This window comes from Aspergillus fijiensis (genome assembly GCF_003184825.1).
Source record: "Aspergillus fijiensis CBS 313.89 unplaced genomic scaffold BO72scaffold_18, whole genome shotgun sequence".
NCBI lineage: Eukaryota > Fungi > Ascomycota > Eurotiomycetes > Eurotiales > Aspergillaceae > Aspergillus > Aspergillus fijiensis.
This window is the reverse complement of record NW_024468994.1, coordinates 371,383-391,513: the sequence shown is the minus strand read 5'-3', so window position 1 is coordinate 391,513 and position 20,131 is coordinate 371,383. Positions and strand designations below refer to the sequence as shown.

The following is a 20,131-nucleotide window of genomic DNA, read 5'->3' as shown; positions in this document are numbered from 1 at the left end:
CTTCTTATCTGTTTGCTTGGAGCTCATGTCCACAGGCAACATTCTCTCTACCATTAGATGATAGCGCTACAGTAACCCACTTGAAGTCTTCCAAATGTCTGTTGAAGAGTTATACTTTGTTGCAGGTTGCAGATCACCCCAGTCCGTTCTACTTGTTCTGCTATGAGTCTCTGGCCGTGTTCCAAGATCTATGCATTCCAAGATACCCCACTCAGGTGTCTCATTGCCGACTGCGCGCGGATGCCGTGGGCCCGGTACTGCCAAAAATCTTGTGGAAAGCCTCCAACCCGTATCTCATAATTTGAACCAGTTGATCGATAACGGAAAGGCACTGTACCTCGGAGTAAGTGCCTTGAGTCTTAAGACAATTTAGGATCAAGAAAGACCTCAAATACATCATTGTATCTCAAATGACGAGTATTGGCACCACACCTGCATAGACCCCTGAACAAATATGAGTATTTCATACCTCAGTTAAACAACGAGACTCTATCTACCATCACCCTTCCCCCATAAATACCCCCCCAGAAATCTGTACCGTACCAATGCCCAGCTCGCCAGTTCGACACCAGCCAACCCACCTATCACCCAAGTGCCGTCGTTCCGAGACCGGCTACTAAGGCAATACCCGATGCTCAGCAACTTCCGAGAAACCCAATCACAGCGTCTTCTTCTGGCCCCAAAGTCCCCACAATGACCTCGGAAACTCTCGCCCAATGTGAAGTCAGAGTGTAGGGATCGGCACTGTAAGTACTCGTAGCGCAGTAAGTTACAGTACATTCTTAAGGGGCCGCCCATCCTCCGAGGCCCCCCAGTAGCGTTTCCGATTTTCAGTGTTTGTGCTTCTTCTCTTATAACTTCCCCGCATTATCGGCGGTGCCGCTGTCAACACTTACTTTACTACCTTGTCATCTGGGACGCCCACATCAGAAACACCATAGATTTGAAACAGAGTATAAGCATCAGCTGGCTCAATTGCGTGACTGCCTTGTCTAACCCCCATTGAGATCCGACCCAAGTTGCGACGAACCCCATGACTCGCTTATGCTGCATCCCCGCGCAGGCGCGGCGAACGACGCCTTCAAGGCTCCAATCCCTCAGCCCAAGAGCCCGGTTCACAACCTCAGCACGCAGAACCGAGAACTATGCAGCTACACTACCGAATCTCAAGATCGGGGCTCATACGCATGTGTTGTTCCAGGGCTTTCCTGGTAGGTCACGTGCTCTACCTGTATATAGTGACCTTGGCTGTGACTGATCATTTCATGTAGGTAAACAGGTACCGTGCGCTAGGGTTGCAGTTACGAACTTGGCAAGAGTGAAATAGCTGATTCCGTTTCTTCTAGTCGACTGCTAATGTGAGAGAATCTTTGGCTTGGGGGACGAAGGTCGTCGGAGGCGTGAAGCAGAATGCTAGGGGGGAGAACCTGGGTCTTCCGGTGTTTCGGTCCGTTAGAGAGGTATGTAGCATGGCCTTGCTGGATTCCGAGGTTTATTTTGAGACAGAGCGGACGAATTGACTTGGGTAATAGGCACAGAATGATGTGAGGGTGGATGCGTCCGCCGTTTACGTGCCTGGTGGTTCGGCTGCCGCGGCTATCGAGGAGGCCATTGAGGCGGAGGTGCCGCTGGTTGTGGCTGTAGCGGAGCATGTTCCGATTCATGATATGCTACGTGTAAGGACCTTTCGCTCTGTGCAAATTGGCCGACTGCTTAATTGTTTGTTCAGGTGCACTCGATGCTCAAAACTCAGTCAAAGACAAGGTTGGTCGGGGCCAACTGCCCGGGTATCATCTCGGTGACAGGGAAATGCCGCATTGGATTTCAGCCCTTGCCATGCTTCACGCCAGGTAAGATTGGCATCGTAGCCAAGTCGGGTACCTTGAGTTATGAGGCTGCTGCATCTACGACCCGTGCGGGCTTGGGCCAGACTCTTTGTATTAGCATGGGAGGGGATGTGCTGGCTGGGACGAACTTTGTCGACGCTCTGAGGACCTTCGAAAGTGACCCCGAGACCGAAGGTATTGTCCTGGTCGGAGAGATTGGGGGGACGGCCGAGATGGATGCTGCCGACTGGATCCGAGATTACTACCGGAGGACCGCCAATCCCAAGTATGTGTGCGATCTGAGATGCCATATCAGCTTGCAAATGCTGACACTGCGAATAGACCCATCATGGCTCTGGTCGGAGGTCAGCATGCGCCGGCAGGACGCGTGATGGGTCATGCCGGTGCCTGGACCGCTCCTGGAGAGCCGGACGCCAAAGCCAAGTATCAGGCGCTGGAAAGTGCCGGTGCAGTCATGGTGAACCACCCGGAGAAATTCGGAGAGGGTATGAAGACTCTCCTGAAGAGTCGAGGGCTAGCCCATGATGCCAAAGTGAGTTTGTCTTGGAGCAAAAACATCATCAAGCTACTCAACCGCTGTAGTTTGCCAGGGGCGTAAACCAACAAAGAGGCTTCCACACAATGAGAAGAGCTACGGTAGATGTCAGTCACCAAGCGCCACAACAGCAAACCCGGAACCTCTACGTGAAGCCGTTCCAGGCGCTCGACATGCTCCGAGCGAAGTCCATTGCGGTCAAAGAGATCGCTTCAACGGATGCGGACTTCTTCCTGACTCTGACCGTTGACAGAACCGCGCTGTCTCCATGCATCCTTGCATCGTCGACCGCCGCTTTCAGCCCCGAGCACACCGGTTGCTTTCCGTTTCCTTACGAGACCCCGGGTCTCGAGAGCACAAGTCCGCTTATCAAGGCTGTCGCCTCCCACCTGCAGCTTCCGACCGCGTCGCAAGAGAAACTGGCTGCACTCGTCCAGGCACTCTGGCAGATCTTCACGGAGAATGAGGCATACCTCCTGGAAGTCCGAGCGAATGCTACGGATGCCTTGGAAGTGCGTGAGGCACGGTTTGGATTCGACGATGCTGCCTTCCGAAGTTCAGGACGCCAGGAAGATATTCAGAGCCTGAGAAACCCAGCAGAGGAGGTGCCGGAAGAGGTCCTGGCTGAGAAAGACGGTATCGTCTACGTCAAGTGAGTTGTGCTCGCACCTTCTCTCTCCGCACATGATGCTCATCCTTGATTGTAGGTTAGATGGAGAGGGAAGTATAGGCACACTAGGTAAGGAACCCCTCTCATCAATCGAAACGGTGACCACCGACTAACCCCATACAGTCAACGGCGCCGGGCTGGCCATGAACACGGTGGACGCGCTGACGATGCACGGCGGCCAGTGCGCCAATTTCCTGGACACAGGGGGCAAGGCGACGTCGGCCACGGTGAAGGCGTCGTTTCAGATCATCCTGTCGGACGTGCGAGTCAAGGCCATCTTTGTGAACATTTTTGGGGGATTGACGCGGTGCGATATGATCGCGGAGGGGATTCTGCTGGCGTTCCAGGATCTGGACGTTCGCATCCCCTTAGTGGTGCGGCTGCGGGGGACCAACGAGAAAGAGGGCCAACGAATGGTAAATGCTTGGTGTCCGGCTCCGAGCTCGCGTGAGGTTATTTGCTAACGGTTGATGTCGCAGATCGCGGAGAGTGGACTCCCGCTGGAGGCATTTGACGAGTTCGAGGCCGCGGCGAAGCGGGTGATAGAGCTGGCAGGGCAACGCTAAACAAGATCATGCCATAGTACGCATCACATTAATATAGATCCTCGACAAGGAGTCACCCAGAGACAACGATAGAGGCCACTGAATCATATCGACGGTCCACAGTCCCCTGAGTCGTGTACAGGTTGTACAGGCTGTACGTAGTAGCGGGGCCCAGGCCCGCGGCGGCATACGTAACCAACCCAACCTTAACAAGTCGCAGCGTGCCTGACTGAGCCAAGTGAGTTGCGGGCAGCAACCAAAGAGACCCGCAATGGGCTCACCGCCCAACGATAACGCAATTTGGCAAAATCAACTTCTTAATCCACCCCGCGATCGGCGGCCCCGCCGCCGTGCCAATGAGTGAGTGAGTAGGAAAGTAGTTTAGCCAGGTTTCGCCCTTTTTTCTCTGACTCCCCCTCCTCTCCTCTTTTCCTTCCTACAACATCTCCCTCTTCCCAGATCCTTCATCCCATAACTTCCCCTTAACCCTCAAAACCTCCTTCAAAATGGCCACGTAAGTCCCGTCCTCTCCCCATCCCCAATCCAAACCAACCCCTTCCCCCCCCCCACCACAACCACCACACCAACCACCACTAACCCCACCGCAGAAACATCACCTACCACGCGAGCGCCCTGACGCGCAGCGAACGCAGCAACCTGCGCAAACAACAAGGCCTCACGATCTGGCTGACGGGGCTCTCCGCCTCGGGCAAATCGACTCTGGCCGTGGAACTGGAGCACCAACTGCTGCACGACCGGGGGGTGCACGCGTACCGACTGGACGGGGACAACATCCGGTTCGGCCTGAACAAGGACCTGGGGTTCAGCGAGGCGGACCGGAACGAGAACATCCGGCGGATCGCGGAGGTGGCTAAGCTGTTCGCGGACAGCGCCTCGATCGCCATCACCTCGTTCATCAGCCCCTACCGCAAGGACCGGGATACCGCCCGGCAGCTGCACGAGGTGCCCACGCCCGGCGAGGAGACCGGGTTGCCCTTCGTCGAGGTGTACGTCGATGTGCCCGTGGAGGTGGCCGAGCAGCGCGACCCCAAGGGTCTGTACAAGAAGGCCCGCGAGGGCGTCATCAAGGAGTTCACGGGGATCAGTGCCCCCTACGAGGCGCCGGTGAAGCCCGAGGTGCACATCAAGAACCATGAGGTCCCCGTGCAGGAGGCTGTGCGCCAGATCATTGAGTATCTCGATTCCAAGGGGTACCTCCCTCCTAAGTCTGCTTAGATTTAGATCTATTTGTTCCAGGGGGGCAAAAGAGGGGCGGTGGATAGGGTGCCTGAAATATAGAATATTTCCTGTTGATAATTTTGGCTGTCTTGCATAGAGTGCAGATGGAGCTTCAGAAGAAAGGTGGGCTGCGTTGAATCTGTATATATCCAAATAGATTTATTTTTTCGCCGAATCCGGAGATGGTTGATGTAGACAAACATGTCACGCAAGGCTCAATCAAGCATGCCATTCGACTCTATGTACGCTATACATATCCACAAGACAAAGAAAAAAGAAAGCTCAGGTAGATTAAACACCATGGCAGTAATCACTGGAACTCAAAGTCGTAATACACGTATGCCGTATAATCGGCCGCCGCGGCTCCCTCGCCGTGCATCTCGCTCGGGTCGTCGCGCTTCACCCGGCCCTTCTTGTCGCGCCCGAACGCATTGCCCGCCAGATACGAGTACTTGTCGTCCAGGTTGTGTTTCGCCTTGTCCGCTTGTTTCGAGCTCGCGGTCTGTCGTCTTGAATTAGCACTCCGCTGGCTGTCCAAAAAATTCCCATCGAATGAAAACTCACCCGGATCAAAGTGCAGACAAAGTCCAATGGCAGCCCGTATCGCAGCACCGTCTCCACAAACACCCGCAGCACCAGCACGTGGATCCAGACCATGACCGCCTCGCTCCACGCCGTCCGGCCCAGCCGGAGCGTCTCCCCCCAGAGCTTGCGCTCGTCGCCGCCCACGCGCTCGACCTCCCGCCGCTCCTCCTCCTTGCCGCCGGCGACGTACTTGAAGTCGCGCGGGATCCACTTGCTCTCACGGCACTTGTGTACGAACTCGACGCTGTGCTTCTTGAACGTCGTGACGGCGTACAGCGTGAAGTCGTTGTCCGAGGCCACGAGCGTGGCCGACCGCGGCACCACCATCGGCGCGACCGTCTCATAAGTTTTGAGGAACTCCTTGATCTGCTGAGCGGGCACGGCGATGAGGTGCGTCTCGATGTATTCGGAATCCTGGACCAGGGTGCGCGGGTCGACGACCGAGGCGAGCGATTTAGTGGACAGATTACCCCTACCGCCAATGTCAGCACGCGGCCTTTTAGATCAAGACATAGGGGTGTGACAAGAGGGAGATCTCACGTCTGCTTCCGCTGAAGCGTCGCCAACGTATTCTTCACCTGGTTGTACTGGGTATACTTTGTGCGGATGTCGTTATCGATACTAGCGGCCTCCTGCTCTTGGCGTCAACAATCGCCGCCCCTTGCCTATTCCATTCGTACCAGACACATGACATAAATACCACTCACCTTTTGTAGCAAGTCGATCAATTCCGCCAGAGGCTTATCGGCCCGGTACTTGACTTTGTTCCAGGAAAATGTGCGTAGATATTGGTCCACCGGCTCTACGAAGGCAGAAGGGTTGCGTCATTGCGTTAACCGGCGGATTCTCCGAGAAGGGAGTGTCATGGTAGAGCAGGGGCAGGGTTGCATACTATCGTTCACGGTCTTCATCTTCTCGATCTGCGCTTCGTCGCCCTCCAAGATATTCTTCAGCGCATCGCCGACCTTGGCGACGACCCCCTGGCAGGCGGCCTCCAGCTTGGCCAGCTCATCGGCCTGCTGCACTAAGGCATCCAGGGTACCGATCTTGAATTCTGGGATGGGGAAGGGGGCAACGGAGCCATTCTCAGGGGCGACGGTGGCAGAGACGGCATCGAGGGCGTCGTCGCGGTGGTGGGAGGGGGTGATGGAGGTGGGGAGCGAGACGAGGAGGTACTTGGTGGACTTGGACATGGTGGCAGCAGCACGGGACGAGGAGTTGCGGGGACTGACTATCGGAGGATTTCGAGGGCTGCGAGGGGACCACGCATGCGATAGTCGTGTGCAGATAAGATCGGAAGAAAATGAGGAGAGGAAGAGAGGGACAGAGGTTGAACTGGAGGTAAGAGAAGAGGGGAGGTGGAGCTGCAGCTTGCGGAGCGGAGGCTCCAAGTGCTTGTCGGGCAGTCACTCGGAGGCGGTCGGCGAGTGCGCGAGTGGCTTAACCCGGGGAATATCGTTTAGTTTCACCAACCCAGAAACCACCAAGGCTTGTCAGTTACACAGACATTGCTGGAAAAATAGTGCTTTTCTTGGCTTGTCTGTCAGCTGCTTGACATATATCTACTAACAAATAGGACATATGCAGCCAAACTACTCCGCCAGATCTATACTTGTGTGCACTAAACAGAGCTGGCATACTGTAGGCCAAATGCGCCGCCCACTGACCAGTCTACAACACTTGCAGTTACTAAAAGTATGAAGTCGAAATCCGAAGCTCATTATTCATTATTCATTATCGTACTCATGTAATCATAACGCAATGCAACCCGTGTTTTTGGAAATCCCAGAACTGAAAAACAAGACAACGAGACCTCCAGCTTTCCTCTAATCCTTCTGCAATTCTGCTCCAGCGTCTTTAGAGCTGCAGTTCATCCGAGTCGACACCGGTCTTCGTGTGCTGACCAAAGTTGGTATCTTGCTGAACCCGGTCATCGTGTACTGACCATCCTTAGATCTTCAAACCATCACCGAGCCTCCATACAATCGACACCAGCTTCAGTAGATCGGTACCATGTCTCCACCGTCGACAAGGCAGATCGCAACTTTTCCTTCCAGTCAATGAAAGTAGCCATGCCAGCAGCAGCAGCAACACGATCCCAGACTGCTTAACTCATCATGCCTGTCGCATACCCTCCCACCCCCTCACTTATGATTCCCCTGCTCAAGCAAAGACTGCCGCCGCTGGGACTTGCGCTTCTTCTCGTTCTGCATGAGCATGTTCTGCACCGACCGACTCCCACGGGCATTCGACTTAACCCCGTCGTCGTTCAGCAACTCCGTCAACGCGGACTTGACCATGTGATCGCATCCGCGGGTCGACTCGGCCGCTCTCGCAGCAGCGGCGTGCTCGCCGTTCTGCGCAGGCGAGTAGGACACGGAGCGTTTGACGTTGTGGATGGTGTGCAAGGTCGGCACTTTGTTCGCGGAGGCGGCGGGCTCCCTCTTCAATGTAGCGTTGGCCATGGTGGTTTCTCTTTTCGTTGGAGTATTTGTATGTTGTGGAGGTTTGCGCTAGAGATGATTTGAGCTGGTTGAGGTGACACTTTAGCGAACGTTGAGTTTCTTCTCCAGAGATAAATAAGTTTGACGTGAAGATAAAAGTTGTGGTCCTCGAATGATCGACCTGATCTCGCTTTATCATTCACTTCTTAGTTTACATTCACAAGTCCGCACATAAAGGAACTTTTGCGATTGGTGTCACTATGACGTGTGGGGACGCTGATCGTTTGAAACGAGGCTGAAAGGAAGGGAGGAGGAGTATAAGATACGAGGATATACTTCAAATCACCACTGCATGGATGGATGGCAAACAAAGGAGGAAAGCAGGAAGCGAGGGTCATGCAATAATCCCGCTGCAAGATGTACAGTACAGGGAAAAAATTAAAATTGGAGACGTACGAACGGAATCTGCAGGGCTGGCTGGTTTGCATTGCGCATTGCAGCTGACTGGACCGTCTGATTCACCCGTTCAACCTACAAGTCTTACATCATGGATGACTCTCCACCTCCACCTTCTCCTCCTTCCCATCTGCCACTCTCCGCCCAGACCCCTCGGGAATATCAACCTGGGTCCGTTGTTAACTTTGGTTAAGAAGTGCGAACTTACGAGGATTATTTCGACATAACCCCTGCACTGAGGACCGTGCCCCAGTTGATTGGAGGGGGCGTGCCCCCGATATCATCAGCCAAGACACAAGTCCCTCTCTACTCCATCTCGATGGCAAAAAAAAAGTTTCATTGTCAACTCCCCAGTTGTCCTAGTCCACGGTACTTTATCCGACCACCCCCTTGCCCTTGACCATTAATTGCACTCAAAAGATCCACTCCACAAACGAAACCCTGGCCAAGGGAGGCAACCCAACCCGCCAATGACACGAGCCCATGCGTCTTCCCACCTTGCTCAGTAGTTTGGATGTACTGTACTTTTTACTTCCCTGAGATTCGCTTTCTCTCCTCACTTGAGTCCTTTCTACACATGAAACCGATACTCATCCCCCCGGTCCAAGTAGACCACCTCCCCCTCGAACCCCGCCTCTTTCACCTGGGCCTTGAAATCCTCCAACGGACTGGCGAATACGTCATAGTCGTCGAAATGGATGGGGATCGTCACCTGCGGCCGGATCAAGCGCATCAGCTCGACCCCCTGGGTTGCGTCCATCGTCACCATCATCGCCAACGGGCCCAGGGCGGGCGACGGCACCGTCGTGCCGCCCAGATGCACCAGCATCAGGTCGATCGTCTGCCCATCATACCGCCGCGGGATCTCCTTCAGCTCGTCGAACATCAGCGTGTCCCCGGAGATGTAGATCCGGTATCCCGGCGTGAAGTCGGCGGTCGTCGTTGTGCTGCTGCTGCTGCTGTAGCCAAGTTCAAGCATCCAGCCGTTTGTGGGGGGGATCTGGTGGTTTTTAGTTAGTTGAAAACAACTAGCAAAAACAGACAAAGAGAACAAAGGAGATGAAGAAGGCATGACGACGATGACGCAGACTTACCGCGCCGACAAGGTCATTCAGCTTTTCCAGAGGCTTCGCCAGGGGGATATGCCTCCCGGGCATACCAGTCACCCGCAACCGGGGCTGTTTGTCCGGCGGGTGCTCGCCGCGGATATCGACCATCGCTTGCTCGTACACATCCACGGATGCGACCCGGGTGAAGGAGTCGTCACCCTTGGAGGTGAGGATCGATTGCGCGTGCGGCGTGGTGATGATGGGGAGGTCCCGGCGGAGGGAGTCCTCTACATGTCGATCGAAATGGTCTCTGCATACATCGTATCAGTGTCATACCGTCTGGCTGATTTGAAAAAGCAAGTATCTTAAAACAGAGTGCCAAAAATGCCCCCAAACAGACTAAAAAAACATACAACAGAAGGGATTCGCTGGTGGTCACCCACCCAACTACTAACCTCCCGGCGTGTGGCTTGAGTACGGCTGAGCGGACGGGAAGCCCTATTTTCCACACCCTGTGGTCGTATGTGCTAGACACATGCACAACTGCCGCCCTTAACGACTGCAGCTAGCTGTGAATTGAACAGGGCACAACAACCCTAATTCCAGCAGCGGGCCTGTCGTTCGACTGTCCCCCACTGAAGAGCGTTCAAGCCCCCTTCCCCCCCATGTAAAACCAAGTAGAAAAGGAAAAGAAAAAAACATACTCATGATAATGCGACAGCAGCACCAGATCCACCCGGGGCAGATCCTCCAAATCCACCGCCGGATCCTTCCTCCGGGTCGAGGTCACCCCCGGCCCGAGATGGACATGGTCGCCTGCGTGCAGGAAATTGGGCTTTTTTTCACGCCGAAATCATTAGCCACCGCTATACTGAATCGCATAGCCCTCATCAGCGATGTAGCCAGAGTAGGCTTCACGTACATCAGTCATAATCCGAATGCCATGCCATTGTCTATCGTAGAGCTTAGCCAGGTTCTACTCTCGCATACTTCCTTCCCATATCATGAGGACAGAAAAGGGGAAGAACATACATGATGGTGGTCGCGTTCCCGACAAAGTAGATTGAAGCATTCTCCGCCCCGGGGTTGCGGGGGTGGGCCTTTGTGGCTTTGGCGGCGGGGAGGCTTGTGGGGATGGAGGATGTGGTGTCACTATGGTGGCGGTGTCGGGTTGGTGGTTCTGGGTGGGTTGGGTCGATGGTGAGGGTTTGGGGGGTGGAGGTTGGCATTTTGGTTGCTCTGGATATGATACCAATCAATGATTGAAACGGGAGGGGATTGCGAAAGGTATAATGGTTGGGGATAGGGGTGGGGAGTTGGTAGATGCTAGCTGGATGAATCGATGACTGCTTGATAGAAGGATAGATTAATAGACCGTGACAGTGACATGGTGGCACGGGTGACGTCAAATTTACCTAGTTCGTGGTAAATGCAGCTGTTCCAATAGGAGCTAGAGCACACTACTGTGTATAAATGAAGTGAGTTCGTTCATAGAGTGCAGATAGTCTGTCTATTGCTTTCTTGAGGCTGATGCACACTATTTACATACTTTGTTCTAGCACATTTGTTTCATGGTGGTTGATTCCGTTTATTCTCCTCTCCTCCTACGCCCACCAAAGGAAGGGGGCGGGGGGATAACTGGAGTGAAACTTGACGACCAGGAACGGCAATTTAAGAAAGAATGCCTTAGTATAACCAAAAGGCCGGTAAAATTAGATGAGCAAGATAGTCATTCGAAATGAAGAGTAAAATGCGCACGGGGATAGATCATAACCTTTACTCAAGCTTGCTAGAAAAAACATGCCCTAACTGCCACCTCCGGCACCCCATACATCCTCAGAAGACGTTTATAACGATATTCATTGATCCAACAGCGCGTTTCCAAGAAATCTCGGGGATGTTCGACCCCATCCGGCGTGGCAAAGGTCTCTCGTTCCTTGTGCAAGCGGTTAAGGAGTCCCAAGCCGAACAATCGCCAGAGATCCTACACCGACATGCCCAGCCCGTCCAGTGCTGGGCGCCCCCATTACAATGACTCACATAATCCTATTCAACCTCCTGCATATTTTCTAGCGCATCATTGACCTGGGTCGCTCGAAGGTCATGGCTCCACCACCATCGTACATCATCCGAGAGGTGCATGGGCGGCTCCGGAGGCGCCCACACGGCGGTGCTACGGGAAGCTACCGGCATCTTCGAGATGAGAGGCGGGTTGTATGATACCTGATGCTGCTTCGGGATTCGGATTGGGGTGGACTACTCGCGTCGGCGGACTGAGCCATCGCGGTGACCAGGGCATCGTCGGGCCTGTGGAGCGCCTCCAGACAGCCCGACACCTCGAGAATCTCGAACCAGGCGTCACATTGTCCCGAGGGCAGCTGTCCTACGCCGCTCCACCGCAAATGATGGTTCTGTAGATACATGATACCGCTTTGTGACTAGCTGCTCGATTGCTAGGGGTGAGGAGGAGGAGGAGGAGGAGTCGCGGTGCCTGTACCCAATAGATCAGCAAAGAGTTGTAGATGTCAAAGGGCACGGTAGACGCGGAACTCTTCAATCCGCGAGGACGGGCCTACGTCCTGCAACCGATACGGCACGGAATCCGGGAACCCACCGAAAGACCCGGCACTGGCAAGGTACTCCGATGAGATGTCTCGCAGCGCAGAAAGCTGGCCAGGCAGATGCAGGCCAGGCGCTGTGCATCATACGCACCTATATTTACAGGTGCCTACTGTGCCACCAGATCTTTCTTAATCCTCGCAGATGTTAGCCAATTCTGAGGAAAAGCTCCGAATGAATTTGACATAACATCCTGCCGCTTGCAAATTTTGTCTTATACAAGCTGGCAAATATTCTAGCGCAGTTGACTTTGTATGAGGATAACGTGAGGGATATGGTGAGACTGGTTCAGCGTGCATATGATACACCTTGCCTGGCACCGCTGTGAGGAAATTGCTAATGGCGTATATATTGTTTCAGTACTGGGGCAGGTGGGGATGGAGAAGAAAAGAAAGCCAGCTACCCAACCCTTCCCCGCCTGACATGATAACACCTACAGTGATCACATGAACCCCGCTCTACTATCTGGGAAATTTGACTAGGCTAAATTCCAAATCAACAGCACAAACACTGGCTGTGCTAGACAACTATTGGTAAAGACAGGGATGTTGAATCACCTAAGAAAGGTCCTTTCTTCATTTGTTCATTTCTGGGCATAGAAACAGATCGAAGCCAACAGGTCATGTGCTCTGGCGTCGAAGGATTTAGTTCACTGAACGCGTCGCGCGTCACACTAATCTGACATTCATCTCTTCAGAAGAAGAGATTCTGACTGTTTGAAGTTGCTCTTTCTCACCTGGACTTTACCTCTCAAACACAGAGATATCCGCCATATAACTTTTGACTTCACTTATTATTATAATAATAAGTTTCTTATCTTATCGAGTATGTATGTGCCCCAGATAAATGGCTTGAATTGAGCATAGTCTGCCTGTTGTAGCAGCAAGTGTCTACGAACTGGACCTTGGATCTCTTGCTAACAAATGTCATCTGATAAATTAAGATTATGTCTTATTCACATGCACTCGGGACACCCGAGTCGGTTTCTCCGAAGACTCGTATCTTACTTGCTATTTTTGTTGAGCAGAATACCGAGAACATGGATAAAATGGATACTCGGAAGGATGAGACAGATAACCACGAGCATACTTCTGATTATTCGGGTCGTGAAGTTCGTGATCAATCGGTGAACGGGGTCCACAATACCATACTGGAGTTGTGAGTGTTATACATCATTTTTAGAGTATTCCTATTGGCCAAAGACCTATGCACAAATATTATACGCGTTATGACAGTCCCTTGTCCCGGGCAGAAAATGTACAAATCAGTCAATCTCCTTCGGTTGAAGTCCCTAGCTAGTCGGCTGGGAAAGGGAAACATGTGAAACATCGCAAACGATGATAGGACTGGTTGAGAGCGAACAAGAAAGCTTGGCAAGTGCCTTAAAGCTGTCAACTTATGACAAAACAATACTGAAAAGGTTTTCTTGAGTACTTCTCGAGTCACACAAGATGCACTGTACGCCCTGCAATAAAGTTGCAGAATAAACCTACTGCCTTATTAGATGTCGGCTTGGGATGACAGTCTGTTGGAGTCTGACTAGAATTCTCTATCCTGTTTATATGAATCACAGCGCGCCTGTTGACTGTCTTGGGGGCTAGGCCTACTGAAGACTGTAACATGATGGATTGGGAGTCCAGTCCAGACTCGACCGAGTATGATTTCAATCCAACAACTCCGCCGATGTATCAGCGTCCGGAAACGTTTTCTAATTTCGTTCACAGATTGAATATCGGAACTTCTATTCCGTCTCAGGAAGACATAGATATGCCTGATGCAGATACGAACAGCCATGAGGGAATGCTTTGATTCGAATGGGGTTTCACTGACGACAAGTCCCGCATCTAAGAACTTGTAAGTAAAATATCGACCCTACCACATCTTTTGATTCTAAATTTATTCTTAGTCAGCTCTATTAGTTACTTCTTTATGCAACAGTTCGACATAGTGGCTTCACTATACAACATTCTTTTCTGTTTGTTTGAGTTAGACTTGCTGCAAATGTTCTGTTTATTCGGCTACACAATAGTATACTGGTCTGTGGTATTTTCTAGCTTTCTTAAACTGGATCCATAAATTGAATAAGCAAACGGATATGTGCTTTGAAACCTAGTACAGTATATGCATCATAACAAAACCAGTGGTGAACTGGGTAATCGAAAACATCAAAGTAGTTGAAAGACATCTGTGAGATAAGTTAACATACAAGCGAATTGCTGGAATCATATTGCATTTTATATAGCTCACACACACTTCATGCTTAAGAAGAACTAACACGTGTTGGAACAGTTCAAATTCCTAATTCTACTCAGTTATATAACAGAATATTCAAGCATGCGTAAATAAAAAAACAGAAAGATTCTCTGAATTGATAAACAGATGCTAGCTGTCCAACCACCAGTAAATAACAAACGCAGCAAACAAAGCAGATAGAGTAACCATCTCTGCCCCTGGTTCCTTCATGTTCTGCCATGAATGTGGCTTTCAATCTAGCTTGATGTCATCACAGGGATGGAGCCGATCAGCGTCAGATCGTATCTGATCAAGATGGGGGTGATCGAGCAGGCAAACGCTTTGGCAGTATGGCAGTCAGACAAACGTACTGCGTCTTTGAAGGTTTGAAACTTCGAGCTGGAAGTGATAGCACAGTATTCACCGGCTAGACATGCCCGCTTGTTAGCCTTCACAGCTCTCAGTTGTTCCCTGAACGAGCTTGACGTGACCACAGCGGTTGCACCCTCGAAGAGTTCAGCTGGTGCTACTGACTCGAGATCACTATCTTGCTCAAAATCGGCCGGCTTTTCATGATCCAGATTGAATGCAGTGGTATCGATCAACGATGCAGGCTATGTCTCATATAGATCGTGTAAGAGTGGTAGAAGGGAAGAAGAGGAGAAAGGGGAAATGGAAGCGTGTGGTAGGTAGATACTACCAAGTATAGAGAGAGAGAGGCATTGACCGGGTTTGGATGGCTGGCTTGGAGCTTTTTACCTCTAAGTACAGTACATATGCATCTGTAAATACATCTAGTAGTATAGTACAGTACAGTACACATGATCTGGGGTAAAGCCCACCACCAGGGGCGGAATTCACCTTCCGTGATGGAGATTACCCCGTATCTCCCCGTATCTGTAGTTCTGTACCTATCTAGGATCTAAGTTACCTTCTCGTTTACCGCAGTATCCACCCCCTCCAGGTGGAGTCTCTTATCCCTAGCACCAAGCACTGCGTACGGTACATCCGTACTCAAGTATAAGATATCTTCTTTTCAGCCTGGCAAGTGAGGACTCCATGAAAAAGGGAAGACTAGGCGAGATCAACGGACTCTGATTTCCGGTACACTTTCACCCAATTGCCCTGTAATACGTGCCATGCTCAAAAAAACTTCACCCACCCGCTGTGCAATCCCCTCATGCAGGAAAGGCAATTAATCGGAACCCATAGTCCAAGTTGTTACCGCTGCAATGACTGATGAAAGTATGCGAATATCACTTGGGATTAGGGCCTATTCTTGACAGTGACAACGATGGCAAGGAAGAGATGAGTTGTAGACGAGTTACGTCAAGCATACAATTGTCTGTCCTACGCAGTATAGAGCCGAGGGCTTCTCAAAGCGCTTGAATATGGCTTTGAGCCATTCGAACTAGGTCTTTATTTGTTTATTAGAGAAAACTATATGCTTCAAGTCATCTCCTGACCGGCCGTCACACGCCCCACAGGCAGTGCGTTGGACGCCGTCGTTCCCAGTAAAATCTCCCACCTCACTAGCAGCGTCAATGACCCAGAGGTTCCTGCAGGTGTCGAACATCCCCAACGCCCGGTAGCCGATTTGAACCTCGACCTCCTGCGTCTCACCGGGCAGCAATGGCCGGGACTTGGCAAATCCACAGATCTGCTTCTTGGGCCGCCTCAGTCTCGTGGGTCCGCACGGAGAGAACCACGCAATCACAGTCTCCCGGCCTGGCAAGTCGCTCCCACCGGTGTTGGTCACATGCGCAGTGACAGTCAAGTCGGAAGAGCCGACTTTCAAGGTGTGTGTGCTGATCGAGCCCGGCACCACCTCGAATTCGTTGTATAAGAGGCCATATCCGATTGGAAACAACGGTTCGATAGATAGCAGATCCCACCAGCGGTAACCAACAAACAGATCCTCGGTGTAGTGAACCTCGTCCGCCTAGCCTGGAAACGATGAGTAGGCAGTAAAGTCTTCGATTCGCCGCGGGGATATGACGGGCAGTCGACCAGAAGGGCTCATTCACGTGGCCACAGAGAATCGCGGCCGCCGCATTGCCTAGTTCCTGGCCTTGGTACCAGGTGTAGAGCACAGCCTGCACGTCTTGCAGCTACGGGTCCATGTTCACGGGCGTTCCGACCTGTACGATTACAGTGGTTCGCTTGCAAGTAGCGGCTACGCTGCCAATCAGACGCACTTGCTCGCGGGGCAGGTTGAAGAACGGCACGTTTTGGCCTTCCGTCTCCCATTCTCTATCACGGCCCACAACCACGATGGCGGCCTCGCTAGGTCGGTCCCGAGGATCTTCCTCCTCGAAGCCGAGCTGGATTCCCTGAAACTGATCTTCCATTGGGCTTAGTAAGTGGCAAAGCTTGGAGCTACGCTGGCGACCATGGCATTGGTAACCGATTTGGAGCTCATAGTAATTTCCAGCTACGAAGTCCCTGGAGCAAGTCTTTTCCTCTGAGGCGGCGATTGTCACAAGCAACTCGGGTTCAGCTTTTCAACGCTTGGGTGAGTGTTTGTGATGGGGGACGATAGTCTGCGTTGGGTAAGACTCCATCCGAACCAAGTCATAGCTTGCTCGAGGGATCACAAATCATCTCGTCCTGTTTCAGGGTACCCAAAGGACGCAGCAACATGCTGTCACTTCCAATCCACTCGGTTGTGGAGCGAGACTTGCAACTCGCTGGATACCTCATGGGTGGCCATCGTGAGGCACTGGAGGTGATGGAATACATTCGAAGTGGCCAAATCATGCCTCGCATCACCGAACGGTCCATTCGCGCACAGTGCCCCAACAAGCTCCTCTTCTCTCGACTGTTGGTAGGAATGGGAGGGGGAGATTGATGGAAGATGACCGGCCCTGAGCTGAGCTATAGATGACTCGACATCGATGGAATGGAGCCATAACACCTGCTCGAGCTGCTGGATGCGCGCTTGAAGCTGCATCACCAACGATCTCGGCGCCGTGCCACGGCTGTCATCTTTGGTGTTAAACACGCACTCCATGCCGCGGTTCAGACACCGAGCACACGACGGCTTGTGACCATCACACTATAGAACAGTGAGCTAAGTTTGGTTTCGTCTTCCCGTGCTGCATGTTGCATGATTTGCCTAAGGCTATACCTTTGCTCTCCGTCGCCGACATTCCTGACAAGCTTGTGCCGCATACTGAGCTCGGGGTGTGGCCGATCGCTTCTTTGAGTAGCGCTGTTGGCGATTTGCTTCCGTTGACATCTTCATCAATACGTCTCAATCAGTCCGAGGCTTTTGAACGAGTTGCAATGCTGGGGTGAGTGGAGACTCCGCAATTCGAAAGGAAGGAAAGTGACATGGAGTGGCATTCGCTAATCGATAACGAGGGGGAGGTGATAGTGTCGATAGGAATTCATATTCCGGGCCCGGCGGCGAACCTCAAGGGCCAATATTTAACCCTCATTGTCCAGAGAGTCACCTAGAAGACGTACTGCAAGATTAGTTCTCACAAGACACAACCATCTGCTCTCTCACTTCAACTCCATTCATTTATCATCTACAATCCACCATTATGTCCCACCTCAAGTTCTACGCATACGAGGGCCATGGAGTCCGCCAACAGAAGGTATTCCGCTACAGCCAAGCCGTCCGTGTTGGAGACCGGATCGAATGTTCTGGCCAAGGTAAGAAAGAGACTTCCAATCTTACTGTCCCAGGTACGAGACACTCTTGCTGATCCAGAATCCCGAAGGCGGCTGGGATCCCAAGACAGGAGAGTTTGAGAAAGAGATCAATGCTCAGATTGACCTCGCCTTCGCCAACGTAGAGCTCTGCCTCAAGGACGCTGGAGGCAAAGGGTGGTCCCAGGTGTACCGGGTCAATTCATACCATGTGCCCATCAATAACGAAGCCCTGGAAGCAATGGTTCGCAACTTCAAGAAGTATATGCCAGATCATGAACCGCTCTGGACCTGCGTTGGGGTGACCCGTCTGGGCGAAGACGACATGCGCGTGGAGATCGAGGTAGTGGCCCATGACCCTGAAGGTACCAAGGTTGCTGGCAGTGTATAGTGATAGCCAATCCCACATCTCTTAACGGCACTGTATTCTAAGCTGGTCTCTAAGTCTGTCATAGCGGACAGGTCATGTTCAGTAGTAAATATGCGAGATGCCAATAGAGTCGCAACGGGGCCGGGCAGAACAGGTTATATACATACACATTGATCTGAAAACGGTAAACATTTATATAAATCTGGGATGTTCATCTATGCGCTTGAAGAACGATCTAATCATGGTGATCTCCGAATCCCAGTGCTTTCCATGGGATAACAAAAACCGCACGTAAGGAAAATATGTATCGGGGGTCTAATGGTCTAAGCGGTGACGTTGTACAGAGAGGACATTGCCTGTGGAGGTTTCGTTAGCTTTTACCGGTCCCGCACGCGCTCCAGAGAAGTCGAACTTACCGCAGCCTGCTTGGGTTCAATGAAGAGCGCCTTCGCCTCTACCAGGACTTTCGGCTCCTTGCCATCTTCCGGCAGCGTCTCGATGCGCGCCTCCACCCAGGCTTTGCGACCTTCCACCTTGACCGTCTCTGCTCGCAGCGCGACGTAATTACCCGCCATCGCGGGGAGGCGGTAATCGAGATTCAAGTTGGCGGTGACGCCGACGCGGTTCGGCAGCGCGGGGAAGCAGCAGCGGCCCATTGCCTCGTCCAGCAAGGTGGCCAGGAGACCGCCGTGCACGATTCCGGGATGCCCGCAGAGGCTGGGACCAAGGTAGAGCAAAGAGACCAGGCTCTTCCCGCCCTCCTCGCAGAACACCAACGGCGGCACGACGATCATCTCTGGCCCGGCCAACGTTCCGCCCGTGAGACTGCGCGCGCGCATCTGTGCTGGCATCTTCAAGTGTGGGCGGGATTCAGTGAAGGCGGGGTCCTCGCGCAGCGAGACGGCCAGTGGATGATTGCGAATATAGTCGTCTACTTCCTTGGTGAACTCATCGCCGGGGATGAAGGCGGAGAGGGTCTCCTCGTCGGTGCTTAGTCGGAGGTCCATCATGCCCGAGGCGGTCTTCAAGGTCTGGTAGGATCCTCCAGCGATGAAGGCAAAAACGGCGAGTGACGTGAAGCCAATAAAGCGGCGGAGACGGGATCGAGGAGGGGGAGGAGTGGCTGTATGGTTTGCAGAGAGATGTGTCAGATTAGTTCGGCTGTTCTTTCATGCTGATCGCATGGACGGGACAAACCTGTGGAAGAATATGCCCGACACGTTGGTTTCGGAGCCGGAGAGAAGCGAAAAGACAGTAAAGCTGTGTGGTTTGAAGCTGCGGCAGGCAGACGAGAAGAGGATAAAGAGCGAAGAGGCTGTTGGACACTGCTGAGGATCGCAGTGGATCCCAGGCGAACTGTTGGGACCTGCGGCATGGCGGCGAGACTCTGCGAAAAAGCAGCGCGGGCAGGGGCAAAAGAAAAAGGGGAAGCGGATGGCCTGGGAAAGAAAGCCGCAATGGATCCCTCGGACCGAACCAGATTGCTGAAGACTATCGCGGTGAGGGTTGCGGATCCATCGAGAGTCGGCGCGACAGTGGAACTGGAACTGGAACTGGATGAGAAAGAGAGACCCGCTGCCAAATCCCCTCCAGAAGCTCCGCCCGCCCGCCCTGCTGATTGGTGCGGCGCAGCAGCAGGAGCCGAGGCTCATCGCTCTCGGAGGTCAAAGTATCGTGGTATAATTTCATCATTGTCATTCGGGAATTTTTTTTTTTTGAATTTTCTAGGCCAGAAATGATGGGGGAATGGTAGTTGGGAATAACGAGAGTCATGGGAGGAGTTGAAGTAGCCAGAGTAATTGTAATAGGAAATGTTTAGCTGTTTTGCAGTCACAAAGTCATTGGACCGTGGCTTGTCTGTAGTACAGTAGTACTGTACA

At 52.4% G+C, this 20,131-nt stretch overlaps 9 protein-coding genes across 9 annotated transcripts; 3 read left to right on the top strand and 6 right to left on the bottom strand.

Moving 5' to 3' along the window:
• The first annotated feature begins 853 nt into the window (after positions 1-853).
• Positions 854-3,811, top strand: BO72DRAFT_485453 (putative succinyl-CoA synthetase subunit alpha). Its single transcript, XM_040947892.1, has 10 exons — positions 854-1,211; positions 1,272-1,279; positions 1,347-1,460; positions 1,533-1,676; positions 1,730-2,112; positions 2,169-2,379; positions 2,430-3,034; positions 3,090-3,121; positions 3,176-3,468; positions 3,532-3,811. Exons 1-10 carry the CDS (start codon positions 1,034-1,036, stop codon positions 3,616-3,618), a joined length of 2,055 nt encoding a protein of 684 aa, XP_040802276.1. The 5' UTR covers positions 854-1,033; the 3' UTR covers positions 3,619-3,811.
• A 120-nt stretch (positions 3,812-3,931) lies between these two features.
• Positions 3,932-5,045, top strand: BO72DRAFT_402395 (adenylyl-sulfate kinase). Its single transcript, XM_040942210.1, has 2 exons — positions 3,932-4,111; positions 4,206-5,045. The coding sequence occupies exons 1-2, from the start codon at positions 4,104-4,106 to the stop codon at positions 4,831-4,833; spliced, it is 636 nt and encodes a 211-aa protein (XP_040802275.1). The 5' UTR covers positions 3,932-4,103; the 3' UTR covers positions 4,834-5,045.
• Positions 5,036-6,786, bottom strand: BO72DRAFT_447312 (H(+)-transporting V1 sector ATPase subunit C). Its single transcript, XM_040944506.1, has 5 exons — positions 6,314-6,786; positions 6,129-6,223; positions 5,962-6,053; positions 5,401-5,893; positions 5,036-5,338 (listed from the first exon to the last, which is right to left on the bottom strand). The coding sequence occupies exons 1-5, from the start codon at positions 6,612-6,614 to the stop codon at positions 5,147-5,149; spliced, it is 1,173 nt and encodes a 390-aa protein (XP_040802274.1). The 5' UTR covers positions 6,615-6,786; the 3' UTR covers positions 5,036-5,146.
• Positions 6,787-7,124: 338 nt separating this feature from the next.
• Positions 7,125-8,316, bottom strand: BO72DRAFT_447311 (uncharacterized protein). The gene has a single exon (XM_040944505.1). It carries the CDS (start codon positions 7,884-7,886, stop codon positions 7,566-7,568), a length of 321 nt encoding a protein of 106 aa, XP_040802273.1. The 5' UTR covers positions 7,887-8,316; the 3' UTR covers positions 7,125-7,565.
• A 159-nt stretch (positions 8,317-8,475) lies between these two features.
• Positions 8,476-10,696, bottom strand: BO72DRAFT_402390 (MBL fold metallo-hydrolase). Its single transcript, XM_040942209.1, has 5 exons — positions 10,403-10,696; positions 10,293-10,323; positions 10,075-10,205; positions 9,416-9,680; positions 8,476-9,321 (listed from the first exon to the last, which is right to left on the bottom strand). The coding sequence occupies exons 1-5, from the start codon at positions 10,597-10,599 to the stop codon at positions 8,893-8,895; spliced, it is 1,053 nt and encodes a 350-aa protein (XP_040802272.1). The 5' UTR covers positions 10,600-10,696; the 3' UTR covers positions 8,476-8,892.
• A 3,782-nt stretch (positions 10,697-14,478) lies between these two features.
• BO72DRAFT_495403 (uncharacterized protein) lies at positions 14,479-16,572 on the bottom strand (the record flags this gene model as incomplete). The annotated part of the gene is made up of 5 exons (XM_040948546.1): positions 14,479-14,835; positions 15,561-15,632; positions 15,750-16,163; positions 16,249-16,332; positions 16,420-16,572. The coding sequence occupies 5 exons, from the start codon at positions 16,570-16,572 to the stop codon at positions 14,479-14,481; spliced, it is 1,080 nt and encodes a 359-aa protein (XP_040802271.1).
• Positions 16,523-17,462, bottom strand: BO72DRAFT_527019 (uncharacterized protein; the record flags this gene model as incomplete). Its single annotated transcript, XM_040950078.1, has 2 exons — positions 16,523-17,279; positions 17,352-17,462. The coding sequence occupies 2 exons, from the start codon at positions 17,460-17,462 to the stop codon at positions 16,869-16,871; spliced, it is 522 nt and encodes a 173-aa protein (XP_040802270.1). The 3' UTR covers positions 16,523-16,868.
• Positions 17,463-17,772: 310 nt separating this feature from the next.
• Positions 17,773-18,454, top strand: BO72DRAFT_507611 (RidA family protein; the record flags this gene model as incomplete). Its single annotated transcript, XM_040949267.1, has 2 exons — positions 17,773-17,884; positions 17,953-18,454. 2 exons carry the CDS (start codon positions 17,773-17,775, stop codon positions 18,270-18,272), a joined length of 432 nt encoding a protein of 143 aa, XP_040802269.1. The 3' UTR covers positions 18,273-18,454.
• On the bottom strand, positions 18,113-19,987 carry BO72DRAFT_402388 (PaaI family thioesterase). Its single transcript, XM_040942208.1, has 3 exons — positions 19,449-19,987; positions 18,668-19,374; positions 18,113-18,607 (listed from the first exon to the last, which is right to left on the bottom strand). The coding sequence occupies exons 1-3, from the start codon at positions 19,624-19,626 to the stop codon at positions 18,575-18,577; spliced, it is 918 nt and encodes a 305-aa protein (XP_040802268.1). The 5' UTR covers positions 19,627-19,987; the 3' UTR covers positions 18,113-18,574.
• Positions 19,988-20,131: the final 144 nt, after the last annotated feature.

Bases quoted from the DNA above. Each gene is read 5' to 3' on its own strand.
- BO72DRAFT_485453 (XM_040947892.1), top strand. From the start codon at position 1,034: ATGACTCGCTTATGCTGCATCCCCGCGCAGGCGCGGCGAACGACGCCT. The intron at 1,461-1,532 runs GTATGTAGCATG...CTTGGGTAATAG, and splicing joins TGTTTCGGTCCGTTAGAGAG to GCACAGAATGATGTGAGGGT. The intron at 3,122-3,175 runs GTAAGGAACCCC...AACCCCATACAG, and splicing joins GGGAAGTATAGGCACACTAG to TCAACGGCGCCGGGCTGGCC.
- BO72DRAFT_447312 (XM_040944506.1), bottom strand. From the start codon at position 6,614: ATGTCCAAGTCCACCAAGTACCTCCTCGTCTCGCTCCCCACCTCCATC. The intron at 6,224-6,313 runs GTATGCAACCCT...CTGCCTTCGTAG, and splicing joins GATGAAGACCGTGAACGATA to AGCCGGTGGACCAATATCTA. The intron at 5,894-5,961 runs GTGAGATCTCCC...CATTGGCGGTAG, and splicing joins ACGCTTCAGCGGAAGCAGAC to GGGTAATCTGTCCACTAAAT.
- BO72DRAFT_447311 (XM_040944505.1), bottom strand. From the start codon at position 7,886: ATGGCCAACGCTACATTGAAGAGGGAGCCCGCCGCCTCCGCGAACAAA.
- BO72DRAFT_402390 (XM_040942209.1), bottom strand. From the start codon at position 10,599: ATGCCAACCTCCACCCCCCAAACCCTCACCATCGACCCAACCCACCCA. The intron at 10,324-10,402 runs GTATGTTCTTCC...GCTCTACGATAG, and splicing joins GGGAACGCGACCACCATCAT to ACAATGGCATGGCATTCGGA. The intron at 9,681-10,074 runs GTATGTTTTTTT...CGATGTATGCAG, and splicing joins CTGCTGTCGCATTATCATGA to AGACCATTTCGATCGACATG.
- BO72DRAFT_402388 (XM_040942208.1), bottom strand. From the start codon at position 19,626: ATGCCGCAGGTCCCAACAGTTCGCCTGGGATCCACTGCGATCCTCAGC. The intron at 19,375-19,448 runs GTTTGTCCCGTC...CAAACCATACAG, and splicing joins TCGGGCATATTCTTCCACAG to CCACTCCTCCCCCTCCTCGA. The intron at 18,608-18,667 runs GTAAGTTCGACT...AAACCTCCACAG, and splicing joins TTGAACCCAAGCAGGCTGCG to GCAATGTCCTCTCTGTACAA.